Raw genomic sequence first — 15,530 nt, 5'->3', positions numbered from 1 at the left:
ACCATTTTTGTGTTAAAAACCATGCGGTGTGACGAGCGTTGGGAAGTGCAGCAGAGAAAATCCAGTGGAACACCTTGGTGCAACGGAACACTTCCATGGCTAGAAACCCAAGGGAAATCCAGCTGGAGCAGCTTACAACGTTTGCCAAGGTTTGGGTTTTCCCATCCCCATCCTCTCCCACCCCCACACTACAAAACATTGGTGCTGGGTTTGGATTTTTATTACTAAATGGGCTCCTCTGCAGTTCATAGACAGTCACGGGCGAATCAGAAATTCCATTTTGTACAAACAGCTCCAAAAATATTGGGAGTGAAGTATGGTTAGGAAACACTGCTCACGCTGGGACCACCGTGCCTGGAGGAACAGGGGGAGCAGAGCATCCCCCTCTCCCCAGAAAACATACAGCAGCTGAATACAGAAAGGTAATGTCCACAGAATTAAGTTTTTCATGCTATTCTACTTTCCAGTGCTCTCCAATCCATGTGCCATGGCCAGGTAGGGAATGCTGAGGTATATTTCAACAGAGATACCTGCAGCCAGAGGAAAATCCATCTCTGGAAAGGGATTTTTTTCACCCTTTTTTTTTTTTTTTTGGTTTTTTTTTTTGTTTGTTTTGTTTAGTTTTGGTTTTGCACAAAGCAAGTGCTATGCAGGAGTTTCCCCCAGCTCCCATTGCTTCCAATTGATCCCAGGCCATAGATGACACCCCCATTTTTTAGGCACTTTTCCAAGGGAGTTGTCACTTTGCTGAACCCATTTTTGCCTTCTGGCCCACTCCACCCCCTCCCTGGCTCCTAGTCAGAGTCAGGGAACAGTTTCTCCTCTAAGTCCAATTGATTTTTTTTCCCCCCTATGGAAAATTTCTTGTGTATAAAATGACAAAGGAAATGTTTAATTAAAGAGGAACAGCCTGACTTGGCAGTTTTGCAAGACAGAAGATGGCTCTTTTGTATTTAAAACTAATTTCACAATTCAAATTGGACTTTTTTTTGAAGTATACGAATGAGACATAAATATAGGCTTATCAATCTGCTTAAAAATTTCATTCACATCATGGAAAATGCTTTTCATTTATTAAAAATATCACATTTGGAGACTAGAAACAGTAAAGTGCATGAAAAGTTTCAAATAGAAATTCAAGAAAATCTTATAGCAGCAAAAAAGCAGAATAAAGAAAAACTTAAAAACACAGACACGACCTTTTCCTATCACTGTGCCTTTTTTTTTTAAACATTAAGCAGCCAAACAACTTGGTTTTTTTTGGTTTTTTTTTTTTTTTCTCCAGAAAATTGCATCATGTTTAATGCCTCTTGAGGCACAAGGTTTTGAACTGGCCACCCAGAGCATTAAAAGGAAAGAAAACAAGGATTTCCAACACATCCAAAGAGCATTAACATTTGGGAAGGAACCAGCAGCTTTTTACTTCAGCCCTGATTGACAACAGCTCCCAAACAAATTGAAACCAGGAGGATATAGAGCTCAAATTTGATCACAGATACTTGGCTATCTTTGGTTTTCTGATAGTACTGAGATGAGGGGCAGGGCCATGCTGCCAATTGTTTATAGTCAGGTAATTAAGTGCTTTGCTAATGTGCAAAATTTATATTGGATGCAGAGTTGAGTCTCCATTTTGGATTGGAACAAACAGTATTTCTAACATTCTTCCTACAATACAAGCATCTCTAGTTTTGTTTTTCTTTCTCCTAAAAGGTTGGCTCAATTTGCCACATTCTGGAAAAAAGCATTACCTTGAAATATGTTAAATGCAAGTTTTTTACATCTCTTTTGTCCATTTAGAAGTGCAGCTTCCTACTGAAAAGAAAAAGCCAGTTTAAAGTAAAATAAAAAAAAAACAAAACACAAACAAAAATTAAATTAAAAACCTGGAAAGGGGAATAATACTTTGGTTCCAGCCCTAGTGCCAAATGATACCGATATGCACCAAAATGTGCAAAAATCTCTTCTCAAACACATAAGGAAAGGAGCTCGAAGAAGCAGCTGAAGGTTGGCCATACTTCACTCCTATCTAGAGGGATTTACAAGTGTACAGGTCCGTGGGGCGGGTGGGAGCTGCACTCACTACCTGCGGGAGGGCAGGTGCACACCGTTCACCAGCGGCAGCAGCGGCGGCTGCAGCTCCAGCTGCGTCAGCAGCGAGAAGTGGTCCGAGGGGATGTGCGGGTGCGGGCACCCTGTGATGTTGTTGTCCACCAGCCACTGAGGGTCCAAAGGGCCCAGCACTCCCAGCACGTTCATGTGAGTGTTGGAGTAGAAAATGTAGTCAATCACACCCTGCGGAGAGAGGGAGGGAGAGAGCGTGGTGAGGGCAGGGCAGGGCGCACCCTCGTTAACCCCGGGGCAGCCGAGGTCAGGGAACCGAGCGGGGATCGGGGCTTACTTTGAAGTCGAAAGTGTAATTGGTGTAAGGCATCAGGTTGTTCTCGTAGGCGCTCTTGAGCTGGAAGCCGTGCGTGATCCTGCCCTCCGAGGCTCCGTTCTTGCCGTTGCCGCTGAAGTTCATCAGACACTCGTTGTAACGCAGCTCCTTGAAGTCCTTGTGGTTGTCAGCTACGATGCCATTGCTCAGGTATTCCACTACACCTGTGGGCAAGGGGAAGGGTTTAGGGAGCTGCTTTGAAAGACAGCTTTGGGATATTAAAAACCAGAAGGCCACCAAGGCACCATGAGTTCAGAGTTAGCAAAGCAACCTAAACCCCTCTCGTTAGAAAGCTTTAATCAGGAACTCACTTTCCTACTTCTTATTGCTGCTTCAGGCATGGGTATTTATGTAATGATTTATTTAAGATCTAACTGTGCCTTTCTACACTTTTGCAGGTGCACCCAGCTCTCCTGAAGTGTCTAGTTGAGCATGAAGAGCAGGCGACTCAGTCGGAGGACTCACAGTCTCTTCAGCCAGATTTCCAAAGGCAGCATTTCCTAGGAAAGCTTTCATCCATGCCTTCCCTGGGCAGTGCAAACAACCCCCTCACCTTCAGAGCAGAAAGCGGACCTGAACGTTCTAAGAAGGTAAGTAAAAGTCAGGCCTAAAAGCCAGCCTTACCTGAGTCAGGCAGTGAGTTGAGATCCGCACACAGCACCAGAGGGATAGAGTTGGGATCTGCTGTTGGGCTACTGGGCCTGCTCGAGGCTTTCTCCAGGATGTTTTTCAGTTCTGAGACGAACATCATGGTCTGGATGAGTTTCACATCTGAGTATTCGGGGTCCCAGTGCATGTGGGCATTGGCCACAATGAGCAGCTGCTTGTCCACGTGAAGCGATTTCATACCTGGACAAACAATGTTAGCAGTGAGAGGTTCTGTGAGAGGTTCTGTGTTCCTGCTTCTCATACTCGGGGTGTAGCTCCTCAGGGCTCAGACACAGCAGCAGGTGGGTGTGTTTTTGTTGCTTAAACCTGCTGAAATGCCTGTAAACGGCCCAGGGAGCTCCTTCCAGCCTCCTCTGAAGCCATGAAAATCCCAGCCGTGGAGACAGAGCAGGATGACAGAGCCATGGAGACCCAGCAGCTACCTGTGTTGGAATTGTCTGCTGCATCTGATCAAATTAATGAAAATGTGACAGTCAGTCAATCAAAAGAGAGGAAAAGATACCCGATAATCTCCCTCTTTCACATTAGCACTGACATCTAATCACTGGGGGAGGGTGGAAGGAGTCAATCCAGGGGAGGAAAAGAGAGTTGAAAATAGAAGTTGAACATTGTTGCCAACTACTGGTAAGAGCAAATGTGTGTAAACACAGTGACCTTGGGAAAGCTGAGCTGCTCAAGCAGAAAGTAACAGAGTAAGTAAGCAGGGATAGAAGCCTGAAAAGAGAAAAGCAAATGCTGGGCATCTTGCTGTGAGCACAACAGACCATGTCATCTCTGCCTGTCTGAGCCACCCATGGGTTGTGTTTGGCTGCACTACCAATGGGAACAGCATGGATTACCTAGGAATAACTCGTGCCTGTCTCTGGAGCTGAGTAGCAGTGAGGACACCACAGTCATACTCACTTGCTCCAAATAATTCCTTGTGCACCTCCAACACCACGGCAACCCCGATGTTGTCCTTGGTCATCACTCTGTTCAACATGGCTTCTGAGCCCTCCGAGTTGGCCATGGCCACCTGGTTGAACTCCACCGTGTGCTTCTGCACCAGAGTGAACCTGGGCAAGGAGGGGAGAAGCACAGTGAGCAGCTGTGACACAGTCCCTGTGGCAGTGTCCCCATCTGAAAACCATCCCTATCTGCTCCCACAGGCTCCCTCTCTTCCAAACCACCGGACACAACCCGAGAGCTGCATTTTTCTTTTGCAGTGAAAACTCTGAGAGGCAGCTCAGGGTTTGGGAAGCTTCCATCCTAATGACTGGGAGCTATTCTGAGGTTTAAGTGTGAATTTTGGAAGCTGCTGCTGCCCCTTACTTTTCTGTTTTGAAGAATATGGCGCAGCCGTCTACATGCTTTTTCTCCTGCTCCGACATGATTTTGGCACGTGACTTTGGAGAAAAGAATCCGTCGTATCCCCGTTCTTTCAGGGCTGGCAGGAAAAGGGTGAAGTATTGCTCCGTTTCCACTTCCTGCAATTGTACACAAACACCTCAGGCTAAAGAAGTGAAGGAAACCCTTCCTTGTGCCTGCCCAGGCTTGCAGGCAGAAAAGCTGCACAATCCATGTCCCTTCCTAGACCAATGGCTTGCTGGGAATGGATGTGCATTCCTGCATTTCCTGGAATCCCTCCCACAGGCAAAGCGCGAGGTGTATTTTGGATAGCAGCAGACCACACCTGGTGTGTTTTACACTGGAATATGGATATACAGCTTGCATTGGGAAGACCTGGAATTTGCTATCGAGCAGGTGACTATGGTGCTCCCAAGGGAACATTTAATCCTAAAGGTGGAGGTTCATGTTTGCTGTTTCTGATGGAAAATGCAGTTATGTTTTACTACCTGAAGACTGATGATGTCTGCATCACAGTTGACGATTTCTTCCATGATTCCCTTTTTCCTGTACTCCCAATTGAGTGCCCAGGACGGGCAGTAGCCATACAGCTGCCGGGTGGCGTATTTATCACACAACACATTGTAACACATGACTGTAAATGAAGCTGCAAGGAGAGAGAGAGAAAAGGAAAGGTTGTCAGCCTCTGGAGATTGTCTCTTTGGCTTGGACAAAGCCCAACGTGGAAAAGAAATGCCCAGCATCCCATTCAAATGGCAAAAATGGTATTTACAGCACAGCCATATGGTAATTTTTCTAGTACAAATGAACAAATTGCTGTTTTCACTCTGATCCAGGAAAATGAAGCCCAAGGTAAGTTTCCCAGTGTGTCACCTTGTGAACACAGATTTACCTGAGGGCAGAATTTGGTCTCGTTCTTTTAAAGTAATCCATGGCCTTGGAGGCAGCTGCTCTGGGTGAACTGCAAAAAATTAAACCAGTGATTAATTCAGAGTTTCTATTTGTAAGTTACAGTTCCTAAGTCAAAGTGATGACTGAACAATAATGTGTTTTGCATCCCCAACTCCCCGAGTCTTCAGGGGAGGCAAAAATCAAAAAATCATTTAAATGAGTAGCTCTAGTAAGAGAAAAAATGTCATTTGTAAGATTGGTGACTATTTCTGTCTCTTCTTCTCAGATTTAGAAGCACCACCGAAATGCTCCTGCACATTGAATAATCTGATGAAGAAGGAGGGTAAATCCTGGCATGGTTCAGCCATCCCTTCTCCAAGAACCTTGCCCTGTGTCCATCATTCCTGCAGTGCCTGAACCTGGGAGACATCAAGTGGCAAAGCAGAAGGCTCAGTTACAGAACCACAAAGCAGGACTCAGGTCAGGTACTGGATGTTCTTAATGGCTTCCGTGTTTCTTGAGCTAAATTTGACATTCTGCTTGCATTCAAATGATTATTTCTGGTGGAGAGAACCAAAATGGCTTCAGCAAGGCAGACTTTGCCCTTGGCTGGTAATTGAAGGGTTTCAAACAGAACAGAGACATCATTTGGCTGTAACACAGGAGACCCTTAGACAGTACAATCAGCCTCTTCCACTGGGGGTGAGGGTGTGTTTTGGGATATGACTGGAGCCACCTGACAAAAACACTGTGTCAGGGAAGGAATATTCTCCCTGCAGTGGTTCAGAGTCTTGTTTTAACAGCAAATGCTACTTTTAAAGCCTTTTTGCACCAGATCCCTCGGGCTGTACCTGCTAGATTGTCAAGCATGTAGTTCAGTAGCTTTCGGGTTCCGTCTGGATCCTGGTAGAGGCTGAGAATATCTTGGGATAAAGGATTGCCTGTCAACAGCACAAAACAACAGCAGGGGGATCAGCTGCCTGCCTTTCTTGAGGCTTTCCACCCAAAGAAAATCTCCCAGAATGAGAACAGACAAATTAACTCAGCAGGTTAAAGGGTTTATTTCCCTGACTGCAGATTTGAAATGAGCTCCTAAGGAAGTTTAGCAGCATTAAGAAAGAGAAGCATTGTCCTCCCAACTCCCTGGTCATTTTTGCTACCAACTTAATGCTTAAAATAACCTGATAATAACCAAGGTAAGAAAACCTTGAGGTAACAGAGGAAGGTTTTGAGGCCAGCCCCCCTCAGGATTCCCAAGAACTTGTAGGAATATGGAATTGGGAAGAGCTCACCTTTCAAACCCAGGGTTTGCAGCTGGAAGAGCCGTCCAAGTTCATAAGGCAAAACCCGTAACAGATTGTTATTTAAAAGCAATTCCCTGCAGCAAATGCAAAAACACTCTGGGTGAGGATTACTGCAAAACAAACTCCTAAGGTGCTGTACACTGCTCGTCCTCAAAGAGAACACTTTTCACCCTGAATTTTATTATGGAAAGATATGCCAATCTTCCCATGTCAAAGATTCATTAGGGGGGGAAAAGCCACAAAGCCCAAGATGCAACCAGGGATGGAAACGGTCATATATCAACAATCAGTGAACCCAAAAGTAATTATTAGAACCAAAGCTCTGCACTAGCCTGGAGTTTTTCAGGATTATATGAAATAACAGGCACAGGAAACAAACTGAAACTCTCGGTCCCAATCCCACGCCAGAGATTTGCTGGGAAGTGAACCAGAGTAATTCCCCATACCTGAGAGACACCATGTTTCCTAGTTCTGCTGGTAAACTTCTGAGTTTGTTGGATGACAGATCCAGGTAAACCAGATTGTGAAGCTTGGCAATATCAGGTGGAATGCGAGTAAGGTTGTTGTCATTGAGGTGCAGAGCAGTCAGGTGTGTCAGCGACCACAGCGACGTGCTTAAGCTCCGCACTCTCCCTGGAAGAGCAAAGTAAAGAGCTTAAACACCTCTTCAGTCTGGACCCCCTCTGGATCTGGAGTGGCCTGGGCACCAGCTGTGGGAATTTAAACCCCAACCAACTCACCCGAGATCTCTAGTTCAGCCCAGTGCGACTTCTTCCCGTTGGCCACCTCTTCCGCCGACATGATGGTGTAAATTCTGCGAGGATCTGGAGGATCATATTTTTCCTTTGGCATCCCTGTTAGTCTGAAACACCATCATACTGTTACTGCACAGCATTCCTTCCTTTCTGTCCTGCCATGAGCTGACCTTTCCCAGGATAGCCTGCAACACCACAGGGTTTATGCACAATACCAGAGTTTATACCAGTTTACCAATAGCAATAGTAAATACCAGAGTTTATGCACAATAACTGTGGGGCTGCCAAGCAGTGCTCACACCTGGGCAGAATTCCAGGATGGAGAAGAGCATTTCATCCTAGGAAGCTGGGGTTTCTGCAGTCACCTGCTGGGTTTCCCAGTTTATCCCCCATAACCCACAGAGTTTTTTGCTGTGTGCAGAGCCTGCAGACAAGATCAGAAGCATTCTGCTGTTCCTGGATTGCTCCCTCCTGTAGCTTCCACAGGGAAACAAGGATTGAAGGGAAGGCTCTTAACTTCAGCTTACAAAGTCCCACTTCTCCACTGCACTGCACTCTAGTTCACTGCTCAAAATTGCAGTCTGAGGGGGAATTAACTCAATTTTCCCATTAACTCTCCAGCTTTTGTGTTCTGTGCTTTTTCATCCTCGGGATCAGTCAAGACCTTTGTATTACTAATGGCCCAGGAGCCACAAAAAGACCAGGTAAAGCTCTCATTTAGCTGTTCTGGGGCACAAAGGGCTCCAGCCCAGTGCAAAATGTGAATATCAGAAGCCTAAGGAAGAGCCTGGGCACGCCAAATTCATCCAACTGTCCTGACTGTCAGACAGGAGCTCTGATGTCCCACTTAAGAACCATCCACTTGCCAGGGGACACAGGGAGAGGTTTTATTCCATGCCTCCCTAGGCTGTTGTGCTGAGCAGGACTCTGTGTGTGATTTAAAAACACCAGTTTGCTGTTGGCTGATCTTTTCCTCCCCAGACACATAAAATCCACGAGCCTTGATTTCATACAATTCCAAAGCAGCTGCTCCAGAGGATGCAGCTCTTCCCTCATACAGACTCTCCTCCAGCCAGCTGCAGTAGCTGTGAAGCTCTTCAAACAGCTCCAACTTGAATCTGAGGTAACAAGCCGAGGATTCTGTTCAGCAAGTCCAGCTAACCCAAGATGCCACTTTTCCTCTCTGAGGGTCAAGTCCTGCAGTGTTCTCCAGCTGATGCTGACAGCCAGACCAGTGTTCTGGCACGGGGCAGGAGCTGGCAGGGCTGCCCCCTGCCAAGGGTCTCACTTACAGGGCTGCTGCTTCCTTCCCTGACCAGGGCCCAAGGGAACTGCAGGGTCATATGTGAGCCCCACATCTATTTATAGCCCCCTGTGATGTCCAGGTGAAGTCACACGGCCAGCAGAGCTATGGGATAAGAGGATTCTGTGCTCACACTGCCTGGCATGGGGCCATGAAGGGAACCAGTTACTTAAGGACAAGGGATTACACCTGGAATCCTTCTATCTTTGCTCCAGAACCCCAAAATCACAACAGCCTTTCACCCCCCAACACGAGCAGGCTGCGCTTTGGGAGTGCCAAATCTCTGGTGCTTGCATTTTGCTGGATTTATCTTCGCTCTCCAACTGCTGGTGTGAAAGTGGGGAGCACTCAAACAGACTCCTCACAGCCACAAGAGCCCTATTCCACCTGCCCTTGCTGCTTCATCTGTCAGATCTCAAACTGATCTGTACCTCTACAGCACCTGGACCCAAGACACGGAAAACTTTGCTGTCCAAACCCAGGATTTGGGTGAGTGCTCTGTGATGAAGTCCTTAAAACCACGGTTCTGAGACCACCTGAGCCACCCCCTGCCCATCCACACCAGCCCAGAGATGCCTACTGAGCCCCTGACACCATCTGAAAGCTCCAGGAGTGCTCCCTGGCAGGGCACCCAAAGAAATGATGTTGAAATACAGAAGTGCTCTGCCATTGCAGAGCGATGTGTGGCCATCAGGGGCCTGCAGAGGAGTGAGCCCTGAGCTGGGAGGCAAAGGACATCACATTTTTCAGCTGTTAGTCACTTGAATATTGCTTTGAAATCATGGTGAGTCAAACAGGCAGCAGTGTCATTGCCACAGTTACAGAAAGGGGAAAACAAACCTAAATCAAATGCACTTTTTTCTCCTCCTTCTGCATCACAGCAACATTGAGCAAGACTTGCAAGTCTCCATGTGTAATTATGTTCTTAGGCAAAAAATGGATTCTGCCCAACTCCTGCCATTCCTGTCTCCCACTCTGCTTGTCCTGGAACTGAAACAATATCCAGAAATCCCAACCTGGTTTTGCTCAGTCTTCAGGGAGCTGCACTGAGTTCCCTGGATCTGTTAACTCCAAAATCCAATGTGCATCAGTGCAAATTTTGGCAGGCCTTTCTCCTAAAGGCTCCCCTTGGAAAACTTCTGAAGCTACTAAAACTTGCTCTCTGCTACTGATCCAGCCCCGATTTTGTGTAAATTAAACACAGAATCTCTTCCTCATTTTGTGTAAATTACAGAAAACCTGGAGATGAGGACATCAGTGCATTAGTAAGAACAATATTTATAAACTCTGGGGGTTCCTAATGGAACTCTGTGGGTCCAAAAAAACCCAGAGGGGACTGGCAGAGCAAGATTATTCAGTTGCAACCCTAAGTGTGGTCCTGGGTGAGCCTAACTGCTCTCTGAGGTGGATATAAAAAGGGCCAGGGGGAGGTACTGTGTTCCCACCAGTAGGTCTGTGCCTGCCTTTTCCTTGGACTTTTGGGGTTTTATGCTGTTTTATTTGCTGGGCTGTTTTTTAATGTATGTATGAGGCAGGCACGCAAATGACTATCATTTAAAGTCTGGAGAAAAGAAATGAGTACTGGAACACTACTGAAGGTGTGAGGAGTGTCAGAGAGCAAAGGCTGTGTTACTGGGTTGCAGCAGAGGCTTTAATATGAAGAAATGTTTATTGGGCAGCAAACAACAGGAACTTCTGGGTTTCAGACACACAGTCCCTTTCCCAAAGGGTGCAGAAGATGCATTTGTTAAATTACAGTGCCCATAAGGTGTTTTGTTCAAGTTGTTTGATACCTCAGTGCCTAAGAGAGGAGGCAAGTGGAGAAGAGCTGTGCCTGCCTCCTGCTGCAGCCCTGTGTTCATGGATGCTGGGCACAGCTCCACCCTCACCTGCAGCCCAGTGACATCCTTTGTGACTCTTTCCTTTTTCCCCCAGCCTCTGTACATGGGTGAGTCAAGCTGCCAAAGCATTTTGGAAGCAATCCAGCAGGCAGGCCTGAGTGGCTCTTCCTTCCTGTGAGCACAGCTGAGTGTCCATGCCCTCCCATCTGCTGATCCCTCCCAGCAATGAGCCACGCTGTTGGCTGGCAGGCGTGCACGTGTGTACCCACACGTTGTCCAAGGCTGGGCAGCTGGGCTGGAAGCTGGGAACAGCACCCTTTGGATCTCTTCATCCCCATGGCCATTTTTGTGCTTGGGAATCAGGCCTGAGTGGCTGCAAAGGCTGCTTGTCTGCACTGCTCTGCTTTTAGGGGAGTGTGACCAAAGTCTCCCCATTTTGGCCTCCCCAAGGAGAAGAGAAGCACAGCCAATACCACAAACACAAAAACTGAATTTCCTCCTCTCTGGGGCAGGAAAACCAGGTGATTGTTCAAGGGTATGGGAAGGGGATTCAAAGAGACTGGCCAATACTGGGGTATGCACAGATGTGTCAGCTTAAGGTAAACTATTTGCTATATCCCTATATACAGCACCTAGTGTGTATAAATCAGCAAGAAAATATGGGAGAATGGGGAATTTTCATGGTCTTTGGTGTGGATCTGAGCTTTCGTCATGGTGCTTTCCTGCAGGACTCTGTCCAACCATCTCTGTGTACACTGCCTCTCCCAGGAATTCAAGGAGCACCCTGAGTCTGCCCTCCCAGGTACTGTCTTTCCAGCTCCTTAATCCAAATACCCTGACTGGGGATAGAGATTAGCAGGGAATCAAATGTAAATGCCTCATCATGTTTTTTTAATTGTAAAAACCCAAACAATTAAAAAACATGTTTGAGGAGATCTGAAAGAATCCCTGAGGGAAGTGTGACACAGAGCACAAGGAAATTCAAGTTGAGACTAGGGAAAGGTAAGAGGTAAGCAGGAACCTGCAGCTGGCAGTAAATTTAGTGGTGCTGAGGTCCTAGGGGGTTCCCAGGTTATCCCTCTGAGCCCAGAGAAGCACAGACAAGTCATAGAAGCAAACAGCAAAAGCCAAGGGGAGGAGTGGGAAGGGAGGGAACAAGCCGTATTTGATTAATTCCAGAGCCAACTGGCACTCACTTGATGGAAATGCTAATTGTCCCACTGACATACACCCACTAGTTATTCCCCTCATCTCCTCTAAATGAAGCAGTCTTTTCTTAAATCACAGGTAACACAAGCACATCCAGGTTTCCACCCTTCCTTTTCCTCCATGTCACACCCCCACTTATAGGACTAGCTGAACTATTTACTGCATGGAAATCCTACACAGCATTACACAGCTGTTTTTTATTGCTGTGCTTGGTTAAGAGTCAGTCCTCCCTCCGAAGGAACAGTTCCTCCCTGTTGGAAGCAGCCTGTTACTCTCAGGGTGTGCATGACAACTCCTGGAACCCACATCAGGTCTGCAGGTGCCTTTTACACTTGGTGCTTCCAGAGCAGCTCTTGGAGCAAGCACAGGGCAGGCTGCTCCCCAAAATAAGGCTCTGCTTACCAGAAATGCATGCAAGGGGCCACTGTAGGGCAAGAAGTGTTCCCAGCAGCCAGCCTGTAAATAAATGTCATCAGAAGCCCCCAAAGGGCTGCTTTAAGCAGTGTGCTTGTTTATTTACACAACTATCTTGCACTGTTTCAGAGAAATGACCCATTTGCAATGTTGCTCCATCCCCTGGGGAGTGCCGGGCTTCTAATGAGATCCAGGACAGAGTGGCTTAAAGGATTAGGAGCTGAAGTCACCAGGAGTCTGGGGAAGGAAGAAGCCAGTGCTGGATCAAGACAAAACACCATCCTGGTCTGTGGGCATGGCAGAGAAGCAGCCAAGGATGGCTGTAGCTCAAAGCAGGAGGTTTTCCTGGGACTGGGGAGACAGAAACCCCCAAAGAGCACGAGCACAGTGAGCTGGCAGTGCCTGGTGTGCCAGTGTCCCTCTGAGCCAGGAGGGGAAGGGCTGCTCTACTGACAAGGCTGATCTGACACCCATGCAGTCACTCAAAATGATACAGAGCCTGCTCAGGCTGTGCTGAGAGCCAGCACTGTGCCTCACTCAACTCCTCAGGATCAATACCTGGAGAGGAGTCAGCTATTGACTTGGGTTTTGAGCAAAACTCCACAGGAATTATGAATCCATGCACACTGAGGTCTTCTCAATGAACCAAGCTTAAGATACAGCTGGAATCATCAATACCCTTTCATCCTTCAAAGCAAAGTTTGTGCTAGGAGAAATGACATTATTTCCACAGCCAAGGTGTCATCTTCCCTTTTCAGTGGGAGACTACCAGCACTTCCACAAAATAAGCAAAGCCCAGCAACACTTCAGTTACTCTCCCTCAACAATCCAAAGAAAATGTGCCACCAAAAAACTCAATTCAAACAGCTTTAGGGTTACAAGGCTTGCCTTGTTCAACCACCGGTAAGTCTGGATGAGTCAAAGCTCAAGATTTTAAAAGGAAGGAGGAGAAAAAGGAAAAAAAAAGCCAAAGGAAAAAGCACACACTGATAGTGGAAACTGTTTTGCAATCACTGGCACAATAAATGAGCCTTTTCAGACTGAACAGGCCCCAGGATGCTGCACAGTGCTCAGAGTAGCTGGGCTTGTATGCTCAGAGAAGAGAGAAGGGATCTGTTAAACCACCCCCCCCCCCCCCCCAGTTTATAGGAATAAACCCTCTTCTCCAGAGGCTGTGTTTAAATGTACTTTGCATTTTTAAAAAAAGTTTGCCTAACAAGCTGAACAAAGCATACTATTTGAATATTGAAAGATAGTTCAGCTGCTTCTGTATCTGATTATCCCAGTCTTTCCCATGAGCATTTCCAACCAGAATCCCACACTGGTTTGGGTTGGAAGGGACCTTTAAGCCCATCCAGTTCCACCTCTGCCATGGCTAGGGACATCTTCCACTGTCCCAGGCTGCTCCAGGCACTGTCCAGCCTGGCCTTGGGCACTGCCAGGGATCCAGGGGCAGGCACAGCTTCCCTGGGTAACCTGCTCCTCAGCTTGTGTGGGCTCTGTTCAGCCATGTTAAGGGATTTCACCTAAAGCCAGGGAATACCTTTGGCAAGTTTCGCTGTAGTTTTTCAAACAGGTTGGTTTTCTGGTATTTCTTAACATACTGGCAGGTGAGAGGTTAATTACAGAGCTCTCTGAAAGGAAGCTGAAGAAGACAAATGCAGTCCAAGGCCTGGTGCTACCTCCCCTGCTGTACAGAAGTGGAGAGTAAAGGAAGAGCACAGACACAGTGGGTAGGTCAGGAGGCAGGTAAGGATTCAGGAATGCTGGAGCCTTGTTGACAGCCTGAGGTTTTCAAGCAGGTAATTTTCCAGGCAGAAAATACTTGTGAGTTATACTCATCTCCCCACGTCCAGGGTTGTTTTGTTCAGACCTGCAGCTGCCATGAAATAAATGGCCAATGACTTAAAACTGAATTATTCCCCCTTTACCGGCACAGGAAGCACCTGGGGGTTCCTAGAGCAGGCAGAAAAACACCTTGCAGAAAAACACCTAGTCTCAAACCTCCTGGTCTGTCCACAGGTCTCAAAATACTCCATAGATGTGCTTCTCTCATTCACTCCCAAACATTCCTAGTTCCTCTGGTGCACTCCACTGCTTCCCTGTCTTTTGCTCCAGACTGAGGAGGAGGAGGGGGATGAGGCTCCTTGCACAGGTACATACATGTCCCTGGAGACTGACCTGTTCCCAGTGGCAAGATGTGACTTGGATGGAGGAAAAAAAAAAGGTAAGCCCAGCTCTTCCTGGCACCTGGGAATGTTCTGGTATGTGAGAAGTCATCCGGCCCTGCTTTCCTTTTGCTTTCTTAACCTTCCAGAACAAAAAGGGATTCAAGGAAAGGCGTTCACAAGTGGGAATTTTGCCTGGGCAGCCGTTTATCCTGTGCTAGCTCCTTCCCACTGCCAGGGCCAGTTGTAAATTAATGCAACACAAGAAGTAGAAATTGAATTTTGAGCTATAGGGGAAGCAGGAAGAGCAAAGGATATTCTCCACATGTCGAGGCTGACTCAGGATAAAGGACTTTTTTTGGTCTCATACACCCCCCTTGTGATCTCACACAGGATGGGGATATCCAGCAAAGCATACAAAGTATGCTTTCTGCTTTCCCCCTTCTCAGTTTTCCTGGGAGCATCCTATGGAGAAAAAAGAGCTACAAATCTGCAGAAGGAAGGCTTCAGCCCTCTCTTTAGATGGTCCATAATCCAGAGCCTTTTGAAAGTGCCTTTAGATTGATTTCTCAGGAAGGAAAAAAAAAAAAAAAAGGGCAAAAACTAATTTGTGATTAGAAGGCACAAAGATGTTCACTCAGATGGAAGCATTCCTGAAAAGCAAGGGGAAAACCACCCGAGCAATTCATTCAGCTGCCCTAAAGGGTAAACAGCAAACTTGAACACCAGCCACAAATCCTGATTATTATTAACAGCTTGACCAAAAGCTTATGGGTTTTGTACTTTCTTTTGTACTCCTGGAATCTGATGAACTTAAAAAAAATGTGTTTGACACCAGAGCAAGGAGGAGGCTGCCTCTGCAGCAACACAAGGCTAAACATTCCTCCCTCTCCTGCAGCCTGACAAGCTGCCTCAGCCCAGGAACTTTTTCTGCCTTTAAAAAATCATGTAAAATGTTTAATTGGGCCTTCACTTCCAGGCCATTGGAAGCAGCAGTGTGGAGAGCTGTTGACCTGGAGAGCTGATTGTGGAAGGGCCAGGATCAAGGAGCTTTGCTTTGCATTCCTGTTCCCAACACAGCCTCTGCAGAGTACAGGTGGGTGCAGAACCTGGGAAGGGGAAAGGCCCACGGGACAAGAGCTGCCTCCATAAAAATTCCTGCTGCTTCTGGCTGGGGGCACAAGAGGTTTCT

The 15,530-nt window shown here is 47.0% G+C and overlaps 1 protein-coding gene across 1 annotated transcript in view; it reads right to left on the bottom strand.

Annotated features, from left to right (window-relative positions):
* Nucleotides 1-1,051: 1,051 nt before the first annotated feature.
* The window catches only part of CNOT6L (CCR4-NOT transcription complex subunit 6 like), a 19,369-nt gene continuing 4,890 nt past the window's right edge, over nucleotides 1,052-15,530 (bottom strand). The window contains exons 2-12 of the mRNA XM_054632597.2: nucleotides 7,389-7,510; nucleotides 7,095-7,281; nucleotides 6,637-6,722; nucleotides 6,196-6,285; nucleotides 5,346-5,414; nucleotides 4,942-5,099; nucleotides 4,418-4,572; nucleotides 4,010-4,161; nucleotides 3,062-3,286; nucleotides 2,399-2,601; nucleotides 1,052-2,292 (exon numbers count right to left, since the gene is read on the bottom strand). Of these exons, the coding sequence (XP_054488572.1) occupies nucleotides 2,080-2,292; nucleotides 2,399-2,601; nucleotides 3,062-3,286; nucleotides 4,010-4,161; nucleotides 4,418-4,572; nucleotides 4,942-5,099; nucleotides 5,346-5,414; nucleotides 6,196-6,285; nucleotides 6,637-6,722; nucleotides 7,095-7,281; nucleotides 7,389-7,500 (1,650 nt within the window). The 5' untranslated portion in view covers nucleotides 7,501-7,510 and the 3' untranslated portion in view covers nucleotides 1,052-2,079. The remainder of the gene's footprint in view (nucleotides 2,293-2,398; nucleotides 2,602-3,061; nucleotides 3,287-4,009; nucleotides 4,162-4,417; nucleotides 4,573-4,941; nucleotides 5,100-5,345; nucleotides 5,415-6,195; nucleotides 6,286-6,636; nucleotides 6,723-7,094; nucleotides 7,282-7,388; nucleotides 7,511-15,530) is intronic.

The sequence above is a fragment of the Agelaius phoeniceus genome, chromosome 4, assembly GCF_051311805.1.
Source record: "Agelaius phoeniceus isolate bAgePho1 chromosome 4, bAgePho1.hap1, whole genome shotgun sequence".
NCBI lineage: Eukaryota > Metazoa > Chordata > Aves > Passeriformes > Icteridae > Agelaius > Agelaius phoeniceus.
Note: the sequence above shows the minus strand (reverse complement) of the source record. Positions and strands in the feature narration are given on the sequence as shown.